Below are 19,661 nucleotides of genomic sequence, written 5' to 3'. Positions count from 1 at the left end.
TTCTTTCAGCTCTCTTTTTGAAAGAGAAATTGACTAGGCTTGATTTAGAGAAATAAATATGCATGCAACTCTTTTTCAAAATTTTATCAATGTCATGAAATTGGACCATTTTATAGACAACTATAAAGGTAATCAATCACCATATATGCAATTCTTTTTGAATAAATTATGTCAATTCGCTATGTATTTTGTTCACTCAGTGCTAGATATTTGATGTTATGTCATGTTAAGCTCTATAGCAACGCCCACCAAGCAAGACTAGTTTAAGGCCCCGTGTTAGATAGTGCTGAGGGCCGTGCTAGTATATAGTGGAGCCCTCTTACTTAGGCCCGCAAATTTATGGATAGTCTCGACTCTCTTCCCGATTTCTCTCAATTGAGCGTTTAAAATCATCGCCGAGGCAGCTCGACTCAAAACTGAAAAGCGCACTCGTCTGCTCAAGACAGGAGAAGAATGATGGCGATGAAGGTGGGGGTGCTGCTCCTGGTAGCGTTCGCTTTTTTGATAGGACCAGCCAAGGCGGTGCGTTTTGTGCTGACCCAAGAGGAGTGCTTTAGCGAGGAGGTGGAGTATGACGGTGATCTAATGCATGTCTCCTTCGTTGTCATCAGAGCAGATAGTGCCTGGAACTTTCACCATCCTATTTCCGGTGTTGATCTCACGGTACGTGCTGCCTTGCATTGCCGTATGTCACCTGCAATTCTGCATTATTTTGCAGCGATGCTTGAGACTGGTATAGCAAATTTACAGAAGCTTGTGGCTCTTTTGGATTTTTTCCAGGCAATTGCCTGTGCCATTTTGTTCCTGTTTAACATGTTGGTTGGTAATATGTTTGCACGAGTGTGTGTGTTTGTGCACAGGTATGCTCTTTCGGATGTTTTCCTGGCAATTGCCTGTGCTGTTTTGTTCCTGTTTGACATGTTGTTTTGTAAAATATTTTCACGAGTGTGTGTGTTTGCACACAGGTATGTGTGGAAAGATAGTGTCTAAGAAAGAGTTATTTCTTGTCTGGAACAACTAACAAATAAACATTACCTTAAAACTAGGACAGATGTTGTACATGCATAGGGTGTAACAAAGGGAATTAAACTATGAAGTGAGGGCACAATACAGAGAATCAACTTGTACAGGTGGGGGAATACAAAACAAGGAGGGGGGAAGGGGAGTTATCACTTGCAAAGTATGATATCTACCTTCTCCATAGTAAAGAAGCATTTTACATAAAATGCTTCGCATGATAGTTGGTAATGATATCTTGCATCCTCCTTTGTGAGCGACGTCGGTACAATGATCCTCGGGGCCTGACCGTCTCGTGAGATGCATTCAAATGGTTGTGTTATTACAAATTGATGACGTGGCATGGCTGTTGGACGGGGGGCGACTCACACACCCATGAAGTGCATGCAAACACTACCTAGATCAACATAATGTCAATCGAGGACACAGATGACACGATAGGCACACGGAGGAAATCTTTGTAGCTTGTCAGGCTGAGACCATCCTACACATACAACACTCAGGAAGGCCAACTAAACCACAATCAAGAACCTCACTTCTCTCAACTACACCACCTAGCCACATACACACATACGGAAGGTAACTCATCTAATCATACCAGATTCGTACGAAACTTAAGGAACACCATCTCCTCACTAGGATACACCTGTCCCTAATCTTCTACACTCAAAACCCTCACTCTAAACCCATTTGCGGAAAACGCGTAGGATGACAGAACAGAATTTTGAAAGTGCCCGAAACTGAAATTTATGAGTACCTATGCGTAGCTTATGTCGCCACGATTCTATAGACTACTAGCACGCAAAAAACAGACATCGTTTGATACACTTACGGCCACAAATAGCTCGTAGATGCGTCGGCGTGTGCGCTTCGTCTCGCGTGGAATGCTTGGCGTTGTCGCGTAGCTCTCCTCGAGCCTACAACAATGGTGTAGTCGGATCTCCAATGTGTTGAGCAAGCCGGGCGTAGCGAGAGGATGAAGCTTACACTCACTCTCTTTCTCTCTCACATACAGTAGACGGCAGCGCTAAATTTTGATTATGATAAAGACTTTTTTACAAAATGACCTAGGTACCGTATATACTAAGGCTACCTTAAGTTTAACCAAAAATGGGGTTGAAAGGATCAAATGGCTTTGTATTTACAATCTGGAAGTGCCATTGCACCCCGGCTTCTGAAACTAAAATAACTACTCATTACAAATGACGTTTATAGCCATAATCCGCAGCATTTCATAACTCGCAAAAGATAAGACTTTGGTACGAAACTTGAGTTATGTTGTGTTGTTGACCCAGCAGTCAACATTTCCCCCTTTCGCGTTCATGTCGTCCCCGACATGACCTGATTGTCGATGGCGATGTGGTCTTTGTTGTCGTTTTGTTGTTGGAAAGAAAGTATAGGCTATAGCCTTTGTAGTAGCTTGTCTTGTTCGTCCAATCCGATGTACATAGTCTTCACATGATTCAGGAAAATCATAATTGATGACGAACTTTATGTCTTTCACATCCACGCTGCGAGCTGCAGCATCTGTTTCTGTCATTATAGGTCTACTGCCAGATCTAAATTCAAAAAGAACCCAATGTCGTTTAACTTGACTCTTATCATCATGGATAGAGAAAGCTCCACCCATCACTTGCTCCAGCAAATCTGTCAATTCGGAGTATTTGTGATTCTCAGAAACAACTTCTACAATCTGTAGAATTGAGTGATTGGCTTTCTGATCTTGTGAGCCAATGACAACTTTGTAAGGATTTTGTAGAAATTGTATGGCTAAACCCTTAACTTCTTTAGGCCAAGTTGCACTCCAATGCAAAGTCTGTCTGTCAGGCCGAATCCAGGACTTAATTATGCTAATTTGAGGCTCAAAACCCTGCCGAGTATTCGATGCGCATTCTCTGCTCTTTGTCATTGATGACTTCTTTGTTCTTGAGTTATGTTGTGTTGTCTGCAGCTTTGTCATTGTAGACCATTCTTCGACTCGCCATTGAGGAGAAGTATGCTATGATCTGAAATTGGTGCTCCAATTCATTTGTCAATTGATTTGAGTAGCATTTCCTTATTGTTGATGTAGAAGGAATATGTACAAGAGGATGGTGATAGGTGTCCTTAGATTAGGGTCTAAAACCTGGATGACCAAAGGAAAAAACCCGGTGGGAAAAAAATGCCTTTGGTATACGCTCTTATTGGAGTTGAGCAGTTGAACGTGAAGTACATGTTCATGAAAGGTGAGTGCTTGGGTGAAACACGGAAAGAGTGCCTGATGCAAGTGCCAATTATGGGACACTCTATATGCATATGAGAAATTTGTCAACAAAAGCATGCAATGTGAAAGAAGGAGATGATGGGTGTTTCGAGGAATAAATGTAGCACATGTGACATCAAAAGATGTTTCAATAGCTTCCACCATTCCAAGAAGGGTTTTCGATGTAGAAGTTTCTCCACTCGTATCTCACTGTGCGCAGTACGTGAGTGTCTTTTGGACCTTCTCCTTCACTTCACCAGACTTAAGTACTTAGACTTCGACTCTTTTGCTCACCTATACCAGCATGAGCGACACAACGTAAATATGCTCAACTCTTCCAGCTTGAGCAGTACCTAGAATAGCTAAGACGCTTAGACCACAGAGAATATTACTTGAAGCTTTGGGACTAACACCTCTCTCATTTTGTGGCGTAGCTACTTGACTCTGAGTTGTATGACTTGTCGGTTGCCTGTTGACACTGCTTTGTGACAAGTTCTTCGGCTGTTGTAGTGGCTGCTGAGACATACTTCGTGAAGTTTCATCGTTTCCCTGTACCTTCTTCTCTTTGTAGTGCTCAGGCCTCTCGTTTCATGTGGATTATGGATTTTTTAAATTTTTTCTTAATAATAAACAAAGAAAATCTTAAAACAACTCAACAAAAGAAAAATCATTCAAATAGAAATCTAAATGCTATGTACACTATACACATGTCCCTAGGGGCTCATATATGGATTTTGTCCCCATACTCCTTTGTAACACTACTATGAGGGCATATACTCTAAATTCCGTCAAAAAATTATCACAATAAAACGCAAAAATTCAATGCATCTCACAAAACATTGCCCTCTAATAGTTATAATATTAGGTCTGCATTCAGAATGCCTCCCCCCTTCCGATTTGGAGTCATCCTTTACGACAGGGTATCACAAAGGGTATGTGTTGTGCTTGGGCAATTAAAAGTTGTGCCTATGCAGGGCTTGTAATGTAGCCCTATTATGCATACACAGTCAATGCATGGAAAAGATTTATGTTGTGCAAGATGTGGGTATAAGCAATTTGCTTATTGGCATTTGTTGGCGAGGCTTCCTATTCTAAGCAATGTAATGGTCTTTGAAGCTCCTGTATCGTTGCTTGATTGAAGCGACTTGCTCTCTTCTAACTGTACTGTAATCGTAGGAAGAATTGTAAGAATTCAAGCGGCGATGCACTGACAGCAGTTTTGTTGTTCTTCTTTGGGACCCATTTCTTTGCGATTATTGGCTGTTTTGTTGTTGGCTCTCGTTTGGGAACCCATACTTGCCCGTGCTTCGTTTGTGTTTGAAGAGACTTCTTTGGGATCCACCTTTTTGTTGTGTGAGTCAACAGTGGTCTTTGCTTTAGCCCTTTGTACGCTTGGTTGGGGACGGGATTTAGGCTTTGAAAGTTGATACTGTGGTTGTTTTGGAATCCAAATGAATTCTTGACTTTTTTGTGCTTGAATCAACTTCTTTGGAGCCCAAACCTGAGTTGTGAAAGCTTGCGATTTTGTGATATTCTTACCCGTTCTTGCATGCTTTCCTTGTTTTTGTTTTGGTGTTGGATCTTGTGATTTGTCATTAGAGATCTTTGTCTTCTTGATCCATATCTGTTTTTGGCCGATCTGGCTTTTTGGTATCCAGATTTGTCGAGCTTTTTGGCATGGTTGTTGTTGAAGGGATTGGTGATAGTGATGGCTTGAGTTGATGATAGGGGATGTCGTAAGATTCATCACTATCGCTACTATCCTCAACAAGGTTGACTTCTTGTACTTTCCCTTGATTTTTTGGGTGGCAGTGGAAAGTTAGTCTGTTTGCTCGTAGGTGGTAGTTTCTTGGAGGACTTCTCTAGCCCATTGATTAGAGCATTGTTAGCTCGTTGCTCTGGTCGTATTCCTCCTAGCTGAGTCTTTGCATCCTTATTAGGAGCCATGTATGAGGATACTTGTGGTGGCTGTGTCTTCATCGAGGACTTTGGAATTCACTTTTGATGCACTTTATTCGTGTAGCGATGACATTGATTCTCGGGTCGTTGATCTTCTTGAAGCTCGAAGTGTTCTACAGAGTCATAGAACTCGTCGTCTTCTTCATCTTTTGATTCCCCACATTTCTTTGTTTGCTCCTTATTTCGAGAGCTTGTTGATGTCTGGCTCTCTTCGTTTTCCTGGATTACACTCACTGCAAAATAAGGAACGACATCATAGCCATTTTCATCACAAAACTTTGTTGTGGGAGCATCCTCTACGGCGCACACGTCCATAGTAGCCAAGATGTGTTCCCATCCAAAAGGCTCTAACTCTTCTTCAGGAAATGGTTCTGGGATATAGTCCTTATCCTCTATAACCCGCTCTAGGATACATTCCTTACGTTTCAAGCTACCACATTGTGAAGCTCCACACATCCACAGTTCTTTAGGCTTACCTAACCAAGCTAGAGGTTCTGATCCTGCTACTGTGGCGGAATCAAACTCCTCAACCGGTGTTCTCGTCACATCTCTATAGCTATGGTTCCTCAAGTTTATCTTTGTTATGGTTTCCATATGTCTCAAGTATATATGGTCATAACCCCAATCTTGGACCATTTTCAATTGTCGCATGAATGGTCTTCCCAGAACGATGTCATAGTTGTTCTTCTTGCCAAAGTCAACAACAGCAAAAGTGTGTTCATATTCAATGCCACAAGAAGTAACAAGTACTTTTTCTAGCAGTCCTAGGGGCTTTTCCTTGTGTCCGTCTGCAAGCTGCAGGGTCATTCGTGTGGATATCAAGGCAGGTTTTCCTCATTTTTTCCAAACCTCTTTGGTTGCAATGGCCACACCAGCTCCACTGTCAAGGATTGCCATGGTTTTTACACCATTGAATTCCACAGGAAGGGTGGTGTTTCCATCTTCTCCCTCGTAATACTCGCCTACCTTGTTTAATGGCACTGGCCTAGTATTTAGTTGAGGCATTTCAAGCTCTTTAATGCCTTCCTCGATTTGAGTCATTGGGGTTTTTACACCAAATTTCTCTAGACATTTACCCACATTAATTAGCCCACATGTTTGGTCTAATTCTGAGCAACTCGGCTAACATTATTGTACAGGTGACTGGGGTAGATAGAATATCTACTAGCCCCTTTGAATCGATGGCCTTGTTGGGAGATAGTCTGTGTGATGGGACTGCAACCACATCTGACTTGGTCTCGTACTCTCCCATGTAGGACGGTAGTGTTCTTAGCGAATGGGGTTGACTATCCATAGATTGTACAGATTCTTTGTCGCCCCAATACGATCGCACGTCTAGATTCATTTGAGATCTAGTCTCAAATTCCTCTATTGGTGGTAGAAACACTCCTCGTTCATCACTAGTCTTGTCTACTCGTCTTCTTAGGTCATCGGCTTCATTGGCCTCTCTGACTTGTTTCCACAATTCGTCAAGACCATCTATCTCTTTACAATCCTCAAGTATAGCTTGGTGAAATCCCTCGGAAGAGTTATCCGTGGTATTCAGTACTATCCTTGGTTCTAATGCTAGTTCTTTGAGGTTTGGTCTGTGCTCATGACTAGAATCTGGCTCTTTTAGTTCCTGGTTTGGTGGGATTACTTGTGTAGGCATGACACGGATCACATCCTCAGGTTTTGCAACTAGTGGTTCTAGTAAAGCTTGGGCTGTTTGAATCATTTTCTTGCACATTTCAAACCTTTGCTTTCCGCATAGGGATATGTCGTCCATCTGTGTTCTTGGGTTTGGTTGTTTTTGAGCCATAGCTATAGAGGTTCTGATCCTGCTACTGTGGCGGAATCAAACTCCTCAACCGGTGTTCTCGTCACATCTCTATAGCTATGGTTCCTCAAGTTTATCTTTGTTATGGTTTCCATATGTCTCAAGTATATATGGTCATAACCCCAATCTTGGACCATTTTCAATTGTCGCATGAATGGTCTTCCCAGAACGATGTCATAGTTGTTCTTCTTGCCAAAGTCAACAACAGCAAAAGTGTGTTCATATTCAATGCCACAAGAAGTAACAAGTACTTTTTCTAGCAGTCCTAGGGGCTTTTCCTTGTGTCCGTCTGCAAGCTGCAGGGTCATTCGTGTGGATATCAAGGCAGGTTTTCCTCATTTTTTCCAAACCTCTTTGGTTGCAATGGCCACACCAGCTCCACTGTCAAGGATTGCCATGGTTTTTACACCATTGAATTCCACAGGAAGGGTGGTGTTTCCATCTTCTCCCTCGTAATACTCGCCTACCTTGTTTAATGGCACTGGCCTAGTATTTAGTTGAGGCATTTCAAGCTCTTTAATGCCTTCCTCGATTTGAGTCATTGGGGTTTTTACACCAAATTTCTCTAGACATTTACCCACATTAATTAGCCCACATGTTTGGTCTAATTCTGAGCAACTCGGCTAACATTATTGTACAGGTGACTGGGGTAGATAGAATATCTACTAGCCCCTTTGAATCGATGGCCTTGTTGGGAGATAGTCTGTGTGATGGGACTGCAACCACATCTGACTTGGTCTCGTACTCTCCCATGTAGGACGGTAGTGTTCTTAGCGAATGGGGTTGACTATCCATAGATTGTACAGATTCTTTGTCGCCCCAATACGATCGCACGTCTAGATTCATTTGAGATCTAGTCTCAAATTCCTCTATTGGTGGTAGAAACACTCCTCGTTCATCACTAGTCTTGTCTACTCGTCTTCTTAGGTCATCGGCTTCATTGGCCTCTCTGACTTGTTTCCACAATTCGTCAAGACCATCTATCTCTTTACAATCCTCAAGTATAGCTTGGTGAAATCCCTCGGAAGAGTTATCCGTGGTATTCAGTACTATCCTTGGTTCTAATGCTAGTTCTTTGAGGTTTGGTCTGTGCTCATGACTAGAATCTGGCTCTTTTAGTTCCTGGTTTGGTGGGATTACTTGTGTAGGCATGACACGGATCACATCCTCAGGTTTTGCAACTAGTGGTTCTAGTAAAGCTTGGGCTGTTTGAATCATTTTCTTGCACATTTCAAACCTTTGCTTTCCGCATAGGGATATGTCGTCCATCTGTGTTCTTGGGTTTGGTTGTTTTTGAGCCTCACATCATAGGCTTTCAAGAGGGCATCTAATGTCTCATTAACCTTCTCTGCCAACACAGATCCTCCTAAACTAGCACTTCTCGGTTTCTCATCTGTGGATGGTTCTTCTAGAGGTTTAACCATCTGCGTAAGAGAAGGTGCCTCCTTTTCCTCATGTTGTTTTATCTTCTCCTCAGCTTCCGTAAGCTTCTCAACTAGGGATTTTTGCTCTCGTTCCCTGCGTGCTTTCATCCTAGTCTTTCTAGCTTTCCAACTATTTCGTTTGCTCTTGGTTTTCTAACTAGGTGCGTCTGTCTTTGATCCATCATCTGTCTTTGGACTCATGTCACTTTCCGTGTTCTTTGTCTCTGGATTCTCATCAGCTTTCTTTTGAGCTTGTGCTCTCGTAACCACTTGAACTGGTACGACATTTTCATTTTCTGAGCTACTAGGTAGCTGAACAATCCTTGATACATTTGTCGTGATTTTCCTGATTTGGTTTGGATTTTTCGGGCAATCGGGGATCAAGTGAGTGATGCCACACTCAAGACAATAGGCATTTACTTCAATGATCTCCGTATGAGGACATTGTTTGACCAAGTTGTTGTTACGACTTTTGTGACAATCTGTCTCTGGTTGAGGAGATTCTTTTAGCATTTCCTCTTGGCTATAAGAAAGCTTTGACCTAGATAAGCTGCTATTTGCAATGAATCGCAATGTCCTTTCGTCCATTTCATACCTTCTTTCTTTCGACTGAAACCCAGGAGGTGGAGGTTGTACCGGCCTCACCACTCCATGTGTTTCTCTCACATTTTGTTGCTCCGAAGGGTAGTACTCACTTTGGTTGCTATACCACATTGTAGCTGGTACTGGCATTGGTTTATTTGATGCTTCCATCATTGGCATGTATCTCATGTCTACCGGCATTCTAGCACCTGGCAGCGGAGGTTGTTGTCCTAAGACAAGTTGTGGCCTTAAAACTCCTACTGGTCCTGGCGCATTCCCCATAATGTATCTAGGTGGAGTAGGTGCTTCTGGAACAGGTTGTACATACCTTTCCCTAGCATTTTCCATGCTGTAATAGCACTCTTCCCCCGTATGGTTCGTCCATTTTCTCTCAATTTCACCCCACTCCGGCTCTCCCGAATCAGACCTTACAAGAGGAATCAACCTCTTGACCAAGTCGTCAATAAGCTTTTCTTGATCAATAGGTGTCGTTGGCTTGGCAATGGACTCACTTATCTGTGAAACACTGTGCTGAGAGGATGTGTCATCTCCTTGACTCTTTATATGCCTCACAGTTATCCACTAGATAAAGAGCTTCTTTGATCAACTCGTTTAGCGTCATCCTCCTTATCATATGCAGATCCTTCTAAAGGCCCTCATCTCTCATTCCCTGGATAAAGATCAGCATCAGTCGTGCTTGCGTAGGTAATTCCGCTCTCGGACAGAGCTTAACATATCTCTTGAGCCGTAATGATGCTTTGCGTACTAATTCATCCTCTTTCTGTTTGAATCTATGGATTTGCGAGACTGTGTTGTGAGCAATGCCTTTTGGCGAGAATTCTTCAATAAACTCCTCAAACAGCTCATCTAGGGTCTCAAAATCCCATTTTTCCACCGAGTCGAACCATGTAGCTGCATCGTCTTCTAGAGTCAATCCAAATCCCGCAAACTGTGTTGCAAAATCTGAAACTTCCTCTGCTCTAATCACTCTTCTAAAAGCCGCTACGTGATCTCTCGGATCTTTATCTCCGGAGTATTTTCTGTTTACCCATTTCTGGACTTGGGATGGTCTAATTCGTCGATTGTCTACAAGTCTAACCAGAGACTCTCCCAATCCTTCTCTCGTTATCGCTCTTGAAGGGAATCCTGGTGACTCTCTTCTTGGAATTCCTATAGGAATTCTCGTGTTTGGTGGAGGCATTTGTGGTCCTTCATTGACCAAATATCCACCTCTTTCTAGTACAGTCTGTGGATTTGTGCTTTCTACAACTCTGTATTCTCATCCATACTTGTCGACAACTATAGATCTCCATTGACAGTCGACTCCATATGTGTAGACATATAAGAGCTTGTAATCCGTTATCTCTTGTAGGTATGGATCTGAGCACCTATAAAGATTGACCTCATTGTCGTCAATGTATCTATATAGTCTTGCACTCTCATGACCAATCATCCAAACTCTCTCAACACGATGGATCTTTATCAATTGCAAGTTTGGAAGATCCATTGTGGGAGGATATTCCTCCATCGTCGGGATCTCCAAGCTTGTGTAAGCTGCGTTTGAATCTAGGGTAGACATGATTTCTGGGCTTAAGATCTTTTGCTTGGTTCAAGTAGACTTAGTCCATTGTGTTCAAGTGCCTTGGTTAGGGAAAAGTCGAAACTATGTCCAAAACCGCAACCGTTTCGTCACAAGTCTCGCAAATTGTCGCTTTTAGACACCCCTAACTTGCGGATGAATTTTGAGGCCTTAAACGACGTTTTTTTCAAAGTTGAACTAAATGGTTGCCGTAGGCATACATTTAGTTCAAGTTTTGCTCTAAGATCTGTAGAGCCGCTCTCAGGCTACGTTTTGATATAAAAACTTTTCCGATCCGATACCGTTTGTGAAAGTTATGGCCAAAACAGTGAAATGCAGTTTAGACTCGTCAAAATGAGTCCAAATTCAATTTTGAAAAAAGATTTGGGATCTGTGTGACACTATGAACACTTCTGTATGGTTAAAAGTACAGTTAGACCCTAAAACTGGCCTAGAGACATCCTACGCGTAGGATGTTTATATGCTCAGAATTAACAAAATTTGGTCCAGAGACTCTCCTTAAGTCCATCAACACAATGGTATGCTCAGAATTTCATTTGGACCTAAAAATGGCCTTGAGACATCCTACGCGTAGGATGTCTTTTTGCTTAGAATGACTTGAAATTTTCACCCCAGCTTCTCCTTGATGTGCTGATCACAGTGGTGTGCTCATAAGTTGGTTTGGAGTCCTAAATCAAGCTGGAGACATCCTACACGTAGGCTGTCTTTTTACTCTGTTTCAGCTCAAACTTGCACTGTAGCTTCCCCTTGATGTGCTCAACTCACAGCTATTTTTACTTTTTGATTCTGACACCTATAGGTTGGTCAAATGATCAAGAATCTGTTCCAAAAGCCTGATGTCTGTTCTGATGAATTCCTAAGTCAAATCAACTCCAAATTGGACCAAATTTGACTAGGAGGCTTGCCTAAGGCTATACAACACCCTGCTATGTCCACAATTTGAATTTGGCCTCTAAATCATGCCTTAGACATCCTACGCGTAGGATGTCTAACTGCTCAGAAAACCCCCAAATTTGAACCACAGACTCTCCTTAAGGTGCTGATCACTGTAGTATGCTCAGAATTTTGTTTAGAGTCCAAAATTACACAGAAGACATCCTACGCGTAGGATGTCTTTTTGGCATGTTTGACCCCAGACTTGTCCCACAGCTTCCCCTTGATGTCAGTAACCCAGTGGTATGCTTAGATTTTGGTTTGGATTTCAAAAGTCCCAAATTTTAGCTGTTCTTGCCTTTTGTCTGTCCAAAAACGCTAAAGTCTGTTCAATCTTCACTTTCACTGACCCAAATGAGATGAAATTTATCACATGCACTCAAAACATCATGTATAACATGCACATGAAGTCACCCTATGGTTTGGTCTCAAAAATTATGCCTTGGGCACAATTTGGGTAGGATGTCTGGGAATTTTCGTCTTTTGGTCTTATCCTGTCAAGATATGGTCAAGTTCCCACTTTCCAGGTGAAAATAGGGTAAAACCTACCTTCTGAACACAGTGGTAACCTCAGATTTTCAAAAAAATGGCCAGATCACCCTGTAGACATCCTACGCATAGAATGTCTATTGCTAATTTTTTGAGACTGAAGTGTCCGTGATGCTTCCTTATGCTCTCAGCAAGTGCAAGTATGCTTCACAATTGCAAAAACATGCAAAAATCACTTAATTTAAGCCTTTTTTGAAATTTTACGTTTTCTGACTCCGCCTTTTGGCTTTTGGTCAACAAAATTAGGGAAAAACACCCAAGTCAATATGTTATTAGGGTAAAACCTACCCTCTGAACCCACTGGTACAGTCAGAATTTTCAAATTTGGTCTCCAGAACCCCCTTGAGACATCCTACGCGTAGGATGTCTATGTTTACAGAATTGTAGGTTTTCTTCACAGAACCCTTGCAAATGCTCTTTTATATGCACAGCATCAGTCAGTCGTACAAAAATATCCACAAAAGCTTGTTTAATGCATTTTTACCCCCAAAAGCACACTTTTCCGTGATTTCAAATGCAAACAAGCACTTTAGCAAGTAATTCAATGCTGAATAGCTCTAGATCAAAATCGGATCGCTTACCTAAAGCTACTCCTACAAATCATATGGGGTTTTGCATCTATGAGTAGAAAAACGCTTCACTGCCACACACGGACTAGTAAACGCTTTTATCACCTCACAAATTACTCGACCACCAACAACTACTCTAATCCACAGATCCTAACTAAACCTATCTAGTCGCAGACGCTCGGCAAGACACGCTTCCTGGCTATCCACTTGATCGCGGAATATCCTCTTTCGGATCCACTTGAGAAAGTCTTTAGCCGAAACTAAATCAAGCAACCATCACATGAGTGTTAGTAGGAAACCTACTTAGGTCCTTGTGTCCCCGGCAACTGCGCAAATGTTGAACGGGGGGCGACTCACACACCCATGAAGTGCATGCAAACACTACTTGGATTAACATAATGTCAATCGAGGACACAGATGACACGATAGGCACACGGAGGAAATCTCTGTAGCTTGTCAGACTGAGACCATCCTACACATATAACACTCAGGAAGGCCAACTAAACCACAATCAAGAACCTCACTGCTCTCAACTACACCACCTAGCCACATACACACATACGGAAGGTAACTCACCTAATCATGCCAGATTCGTACGAAACTTAAGGAACACCATCCCCTCACTAGGATACACCTGTCCCTAATCTTCTACACTCAAAACCCTCACTCTAAACCCATCTGCGGAAAACGCTTAGGATGACAGAACAGAATTTTGAAAGTGCCCGAAACTGAAATTTATGAGTACCTATGCGTAGCTTATGTCGCCACGATTCTGTAGACTACTAGCACGCAGAAAACAGACATTGTTTGATACACTTACAACCACAAATAGCTCGTAGATGCGTCGGCGTGTGCGCTTCGTCTCGCGTGGAATGCTTGGCATTGTCGCGTAGCTCTCCTCGAGCCTACAACAATGGTGCAGTCGGATCTCCAATGTGTTGAGCGAGCCGGGCGTAGCGAGAGGATGAAGCTCACACTCACTCTCTTTCTCTCTCACACACAATAGATGGCAGCGCTAAATTTTGATTATGATAAAGACTTTTTTACAAAATGACCTAGGTACCTTATATACTAAGGCTACCTTAGGTTTAACCAAAAATGGGGTTGAAAGGGTCAAATGGCTTTGTATTTACAATCTGGAAGTGCCATTGCACCCCGGCTTTTGAAACTAGAATAACTACTCATTACAAATGACGTTTATAGCCATAATCCGCAGCATTTCATAACTCGCGAAAGATAAGACTTTGGTACGAAACTTGAGTTATGTTGTGTTGTTGACCCAGCGGTCAACAATGGCCTAAAGGACGAGAGCTCAGATGAAAACTTTCGGAAAGAAACTAAAGAAGTTTTACCAACTTATGGAATCTATCCGAGTGGCCCAAACTAAAAGAAACTAACCTAATAAGTTGTACCAACTTATGGTACCGTGGTTGAGGGTCCTAAAGCCTTGTAAGTAAAAGTAGGAGGCTCAAATTTGCGTAGCGGCTGTTGATGTGGCAGGTTGTATGGACGCCCGTGTTTTGTTGCATAGATTGCGGAGATATTATTGATGTGGCAACGCGGACGGGCAACCCATGGGGCACTAGCTTTTTGACCTTAGACGCTTTTAGAACATCAGCTTTTCATGTAACTGCTTTTGATTCATGCCAAGGGCCTTTATAAGTGTGCCAAGGCCTCCTCTTCTAGCAGATTTACTTGGGAGCACTGCGGAGAGAGAGGACCCTTGGACATTGTACTTGTTGAAGCATAATAATAAAGAAATATCGAGGACGCTAGTCTTTGGGACCAATACTCTTTGGCTTGGGGTCTATTACAATGGTATCAGAGCTCAGACGATTCTTCTTCTATGGAGGATCTGATCCCTTTACTTGCAGCACACATGGATTCAGCCGGCGAATCCTACCAGGGGGAAATTGTTGCACCCGACCACTTGGGTATTGAAGAAAACAACGGGGATTCCAACGAGCATCGACCTGCTTGTGACAAGTCTGGCGAAGAGTATGGTTCGTCTCCACCCAGAGCTTATGAAAGAATGGAGATGCAACGTCAATAATAGGTCAACAATTGTGCTCGACAGATGCTACAATACTCCAAGAATCCCCAATATGCGAAATTTTTGGCGAAGCATCCACTTGACGAGGTGCACTCTCAATGGCGTGTCGCCATCTGTTTGTCTCTCAAGCCGGCTTCAACAGACAGCTTTGGAGAAGGGGCAATGCCAATCTGCATGTCCGTTAGGGAAGGGGTGCCACCAAGGTGAAGGGATACCTGCATGACGGAATTGCTCACCGTTCACTTGAAGGGGTGCGAACTCATGCATGAAAGGGCACAATCCGATGAAGAGGCACGCGAAGGGTCACCGGTAGAGGGTTTCCAAAAATTCACCGCGTACGTGGCACGCCGCACACACATCTGCGTCTTCGTCCTTTATGTATATAAGTGAAACAGAAAGATTCATGTTACCTCATGCTGGCACATGTGTGCGTGTACCACCTTTCTTCTGCTTCCATGCAACGCTAGGGAGAGAGTAGCGGCAAGGGTGAGAGGCTCACAACCTTCGAGTCCCGGGAAAAAAATTTGCTATGATACCACTATAAGGATTCTAGTTACTAATCCTTAATTAAGTACTTAAACTCATGATTAAGACTTAAGAAACTTGAACTTGACTTTGAGATAAGACTTCGAAGACTGTGTTTGATTGATTGATTGAATGCTTGAAAACTAAGTACAAGAGGCTCTTTATATAGGAGATGAACAGGTTCATACGGAAAGGTATGACCCTTCACGAAGAGACACATCCTTTAGGCGAATAGACATGGCTTTAGGCGAATAGACACATCCATTCGATGAAAAGCCGCAACCATTGGTTGAAGGGGCATGACTAGTCGTTGAAGGAGTGTGGCTGTTGGTGAAGAGGCATGACTTTAGAGCAAAGGGTTGTGACCATTCGAGAACAGGAGTCCTCTTGGGTTAGTCACACTTCATATCTGCATCTGTAATGAATCAAGAAGAGTGTATGATGTAATAACAAAGATAAAGAGTATGTTACAATCGTGACACAAAGTACATTCTTTCCTTCTAAGAAGGATAGAGATCCCCCTTTGTCGTAATCCACAATCTGGTACAAAAAATGCAACAACCTGGTACCCATCTGACATGTAGCTTAATACCTGGTGCCCCTTTCGGTATTTATTAACATTGCTCAACAAGGAACAAGCTATGGGAACTCTGCTCTGCTTCTCCACGCGGTAGAATGCCACAGAGAGAGGCCACATAGCATATTTAAAGCCCCTGGCCTATCCAAAGCAGTTACATGAAAATCAACAGTTCTAAAAGCATGTAGGTCCAAAATCTTGACAGTGCCAAAAAGCTGTCAGCGCAATTCACTGAAATCTGTACAGCAACCCCAGTCAGCAAGTCACGACTCAGCCAAACTATCTGCCAGTGTTTTAATAGGTTTCTCTAGCAAGGGCCTCCGCTGCCTACAAACCGTGATAGCTTCTCAATATGCGCTAGACAACAGACAGCATCTCAAGATGCAGCTTGCTTGCACTGCTCCACGCCCAGCAACTGCAACATCATTTCAAAATGCTTATGGTCCCTATTTAGTCATCACAACTCAACTTGCCATCTACATGGTGGTGCATGATGGAAGGTAAGTGCACACTGCACTTGTTAGTCCCCACCCCATGCTGGAGAAATAAGCATACAATGGCACAAAATGGGAGGTTGGGAAGAGCCACACAGGTTGCTGGTAGAGTGCCCCTGGATACCCTGGTCCACTGCGAAGAAATGCGCTTGCCGCCACAGACATATTGACGTCACTTCATACTAAGTGTTGAGGACCAAATATTCGGATATTCACTGTCAGTTAAGTATATTATATTTTCACATTTGTCATTTTTAAGACACAGATTTGTTTTTTGTAACACCATGTATATGCTTTGTTACTCCAATAGAGAAGCTTCAGCATTCACAAACGCTTCAAAGTTTTTCGCTAAATGTACTCTTCTAATATATTTACTATCTAGTGATTTTTTAATGCTTTTAAGCCTTTAAGCGATTTTCAAGAACTCTTCAATTTTTTCTGTATTGTATTCTTTTAATTTGTTAAATGAGTCTTATGTTTTTGCACTTCTCATTTGATATACACCTCTGGTTTTGCAGATAGAGGGCCCTAATAACTTCCGTCAGGAGGTGTATGATAAGTCAGCAGACAAGCTGGAATTTTTGGCGAGCCATCGGGGCTCATACAAGATTTGTCTAAAAAACAAGTCACCTTACTCCGAAATGGTTGATTTTTCGGTGCATGTTGGCCATATTCCATATTACGACCAGAAATTACAAGATGGTAAGGAGAATCATAACGCAGCAAATGTCGTGAAAGTTGTTAAGCTTTGGAACATCATCTGGAGGAAGCATTATAATGTGTTGTCATGTTGTTGCAACTTGCAACTGTTAGTTTTCATCATGTGCCTGGATTGGCGAGGATTCTTGAGTAGTGCCTTTTTGAGGTCATTTGTAGAGCTTTCTGTTTCCCAAAAAAACTGTCAAAACCCTAAGTTTTTGAATGTTTCAAATCTTTTGACATGTTTGTATCTAGTATTGTCATTGTCGCTGCTTTCGTGGCCCGTTTTAGGGGTAGATACACGTGGATGGCAATTTCATAACTGCATGATTTCTGTGTATTCATTTTTAGTCATGTTCTTACATTCTTGCAGACCATATCAATCCTCTGATGGGTCAGATTGCAAAGCTTGAAGAGGCAATTTATGCGGTGCAGTTTGAGCAGCACTGGCTTTATGCCCAGACCGAACAACAATCTGTTTGTATGATTTCAATTTTTTTTGTGTTCTCTCTTTTGCAAGTTGGCTTTTTCTGATCTGTTGTCTGCCATTCATTGCAGTGAATGACAATTTAAGCAGAAGGCTGGTTTACAGAGCATTGTTTGAAGCGGCAGCCCTTATTGGGGCAAGTGTACTACAAGTTTATCTTCTCCGCCGACTATTCAATAAGAAGCTCAACCAGTCAAGGGTTTAGTGCTGTGTCTTTAGCAAGGGTTCATTGTCCCTTCAGGAAGCAGAGCTCCTCTGTAGTAACTAACACATTTGGCTCGCAGCAAGGGGCCCGAGTCCGTCTCTGTAGGTGGAGGACATGGGAGAGTGAGGGGTCATATTGAAGAGTTTTACTTTTATGGGTTTACTTTCCCAGATCTTAATTTGGATACAGTAAGCGGGGGGCGCCCATTAACCTAATGGATTGCTCTACCATGTTAACAAAGTGAGACATCACAGGTTTTGAAGCTCTCTGTGGTACCTATTTTGTATCAATGTAATTATTGTAGGTGTATGGACAGTATGGTGTATTGTGCATCCAGTGGGATTGTTGCCTTGACATAATTTAAGGGGATTTAATTCAGAAAAAGGCTTGCATTGTTCATCCTGCTGTTTTTGCGTACCTATTGATGTGTAAGTTCGTTCATCTTTCTGGCCTGTCCACCGAGGGTTGATTTTGGGATCCATTGCCCTTCAAAGTTAAAACATGTTGACATATATTTGGGTCATTGAGTGTAATTTTCGTACAAGGTTTTAGGTTTCGTTGATTTATGGTAGAGGTTCCTTCATATATAAGCTTGTGAAACCTGTATCTAGTGATACCTGTAGAAGCAATTTGATAAGCAAATATATGGCTATGCACAAAATTAGAGGCTTAGTGTCATAAACCACTTGAGGCATACATCAAGTCAAAACTGATAGAGATGCAAAAAAGTCTCTTATAATTCAAGAAAAACACAAATTATGTGCTTGTATTCCTCTCTATGTGTGCTTGTCCTGGATGCCAGATGTCTAGCCCCCCTATGAAATCCTGCACCTACTAGTTGATGCCAAAACCTGTATGCGGCTGGGTCCGATTCTCCAACAGCATCCAACTCCGCCAAGAAATGTTCGCTCCAAAATCTCTATCAATTGTCTTTGCCATGCACATGTGATGGGTAGTACATGGTCGTATGTGTGTGCCACATCGTGCGTGGGAGAGTGGTGCACGAGGGTGAGGTGTTGCACCCCTTGAGAGCTTTTTTTACCAACACTTCCTCTCCTACTTGCCTGCGTTTAGAGTTTGCACTACTTGCAAGTGCCTTGCTTTCCTGTTGCGCAATCCCTTTTCCTACCCATCGTTACAAAAATTCCAATACTATGTCTTCCACTAGCTTGCATTAAAGTTTAATGCTACCATGTTGCTTTATTTCTCTAGTGCTACCTTATGAGTTGCTTGATTACCTTCTAGCATTGTATAATCATAAGTGCTATGTCTTTTGCTCATCTTGCATTAATCAAACAAGGCCTTGCGCCTATTTCAAAAATTTAACATAGACACCAAGGCCTTGTTTGAACATTAGTTCATTACAAAAATTTAGCATAGGTTATTTATTGTTTTGATACTAATTGTGAGAGCATGGTTAAGGAGCATGTGCGATGAGTAGGAGAAGAGAAGAGGAAGCCGCTTGCTTGGTGGAGTCCAACAATGAGAAGCGTCTCACTAAATTTTTAATCTTTACATGAGGAAGAATAAAGTTCCTAGATGGGTTAGTGGTTGTCCATTTGGCCACTTGGCCGTTACCCTAATAGAGAGTATATGTTAATATCAAAAAGGTAAACATAACAACTATTCTCTTCCTATCATAAAGGTTGTCTTGAAAAGGATAGTAGGAAAGAAAAACTTTAGCCTTTTGATTGATTCTTTACAACCAGCTAACTATTCATTCTAAAGACTAGCATAAAGTCACTTTTTCTATAGAGGGGTGTTTTTGCTTATCCGTCCATGCCTTTTGGGTTGACCAATACTCCACAACCTCCCAAAAACCCGCGACACATTGATGCAACCAAAGTTGGTCGATGTTGTGAGCAATATCAAGCACTGTTATGGGTTCCTATAGGTGCATGATAAAGTACTAGAGCAGGTATGGAGG

At 42.3% G+C, this 19,661-nt stretch overlaps 1 protein-coding gene across 1 annotated transcript; it reads left to right on the top strand.

Moving 5' to 3' along the window:
* The first annotated feature begins 347 nt into the window (after window positions 1-347).
* On the top strand, window positions 348-18,133 carry LOC147446122 (transmembrane emp24 domain-containing protein p24beta2-like). Its single transcript, XM_086525425.1, has 4 exons — window positions 348-663; window positions 16,862-17,045; window positions 17,416-17,523; window positions 17,601-18,133. Exons 1-4 carry the CDS (start codon window positions 454-456, stop codon window positions 17,732-17,734), a joined length of 636 nt encoding a protein of 211 aa, XP_086381551.1. The 5' UTR covers window positions 348-453; the 3' UTR covers window positions 17,735-18,133.
* Window positions 18,134-19,661: the final 1,528 nt, after the last annotated feature.

This window comes from Adiantum capillus-veneris, chromosome 12 (assembly GCF_014529385.1).
Source record: "Adiantum capillus-veneris isolate H3 chromosome 12, ASM1452938v2, whole genome shotgun sequence".
In the NCBI taxonomy this organism is placed as follows: domain Eukaryota; kingdom Viridiplantae; phylum Streptophyta; class Polypodiopsida; order Polypodiales; family Pteridaceae; genus Adiantum; species Adiantum capillus-veneris.
The sequence above is the reverse complement of the archived record's forward strand: the minus strand, read 5'-3'. Positions and strand labels throughout refer to the sequence as shown.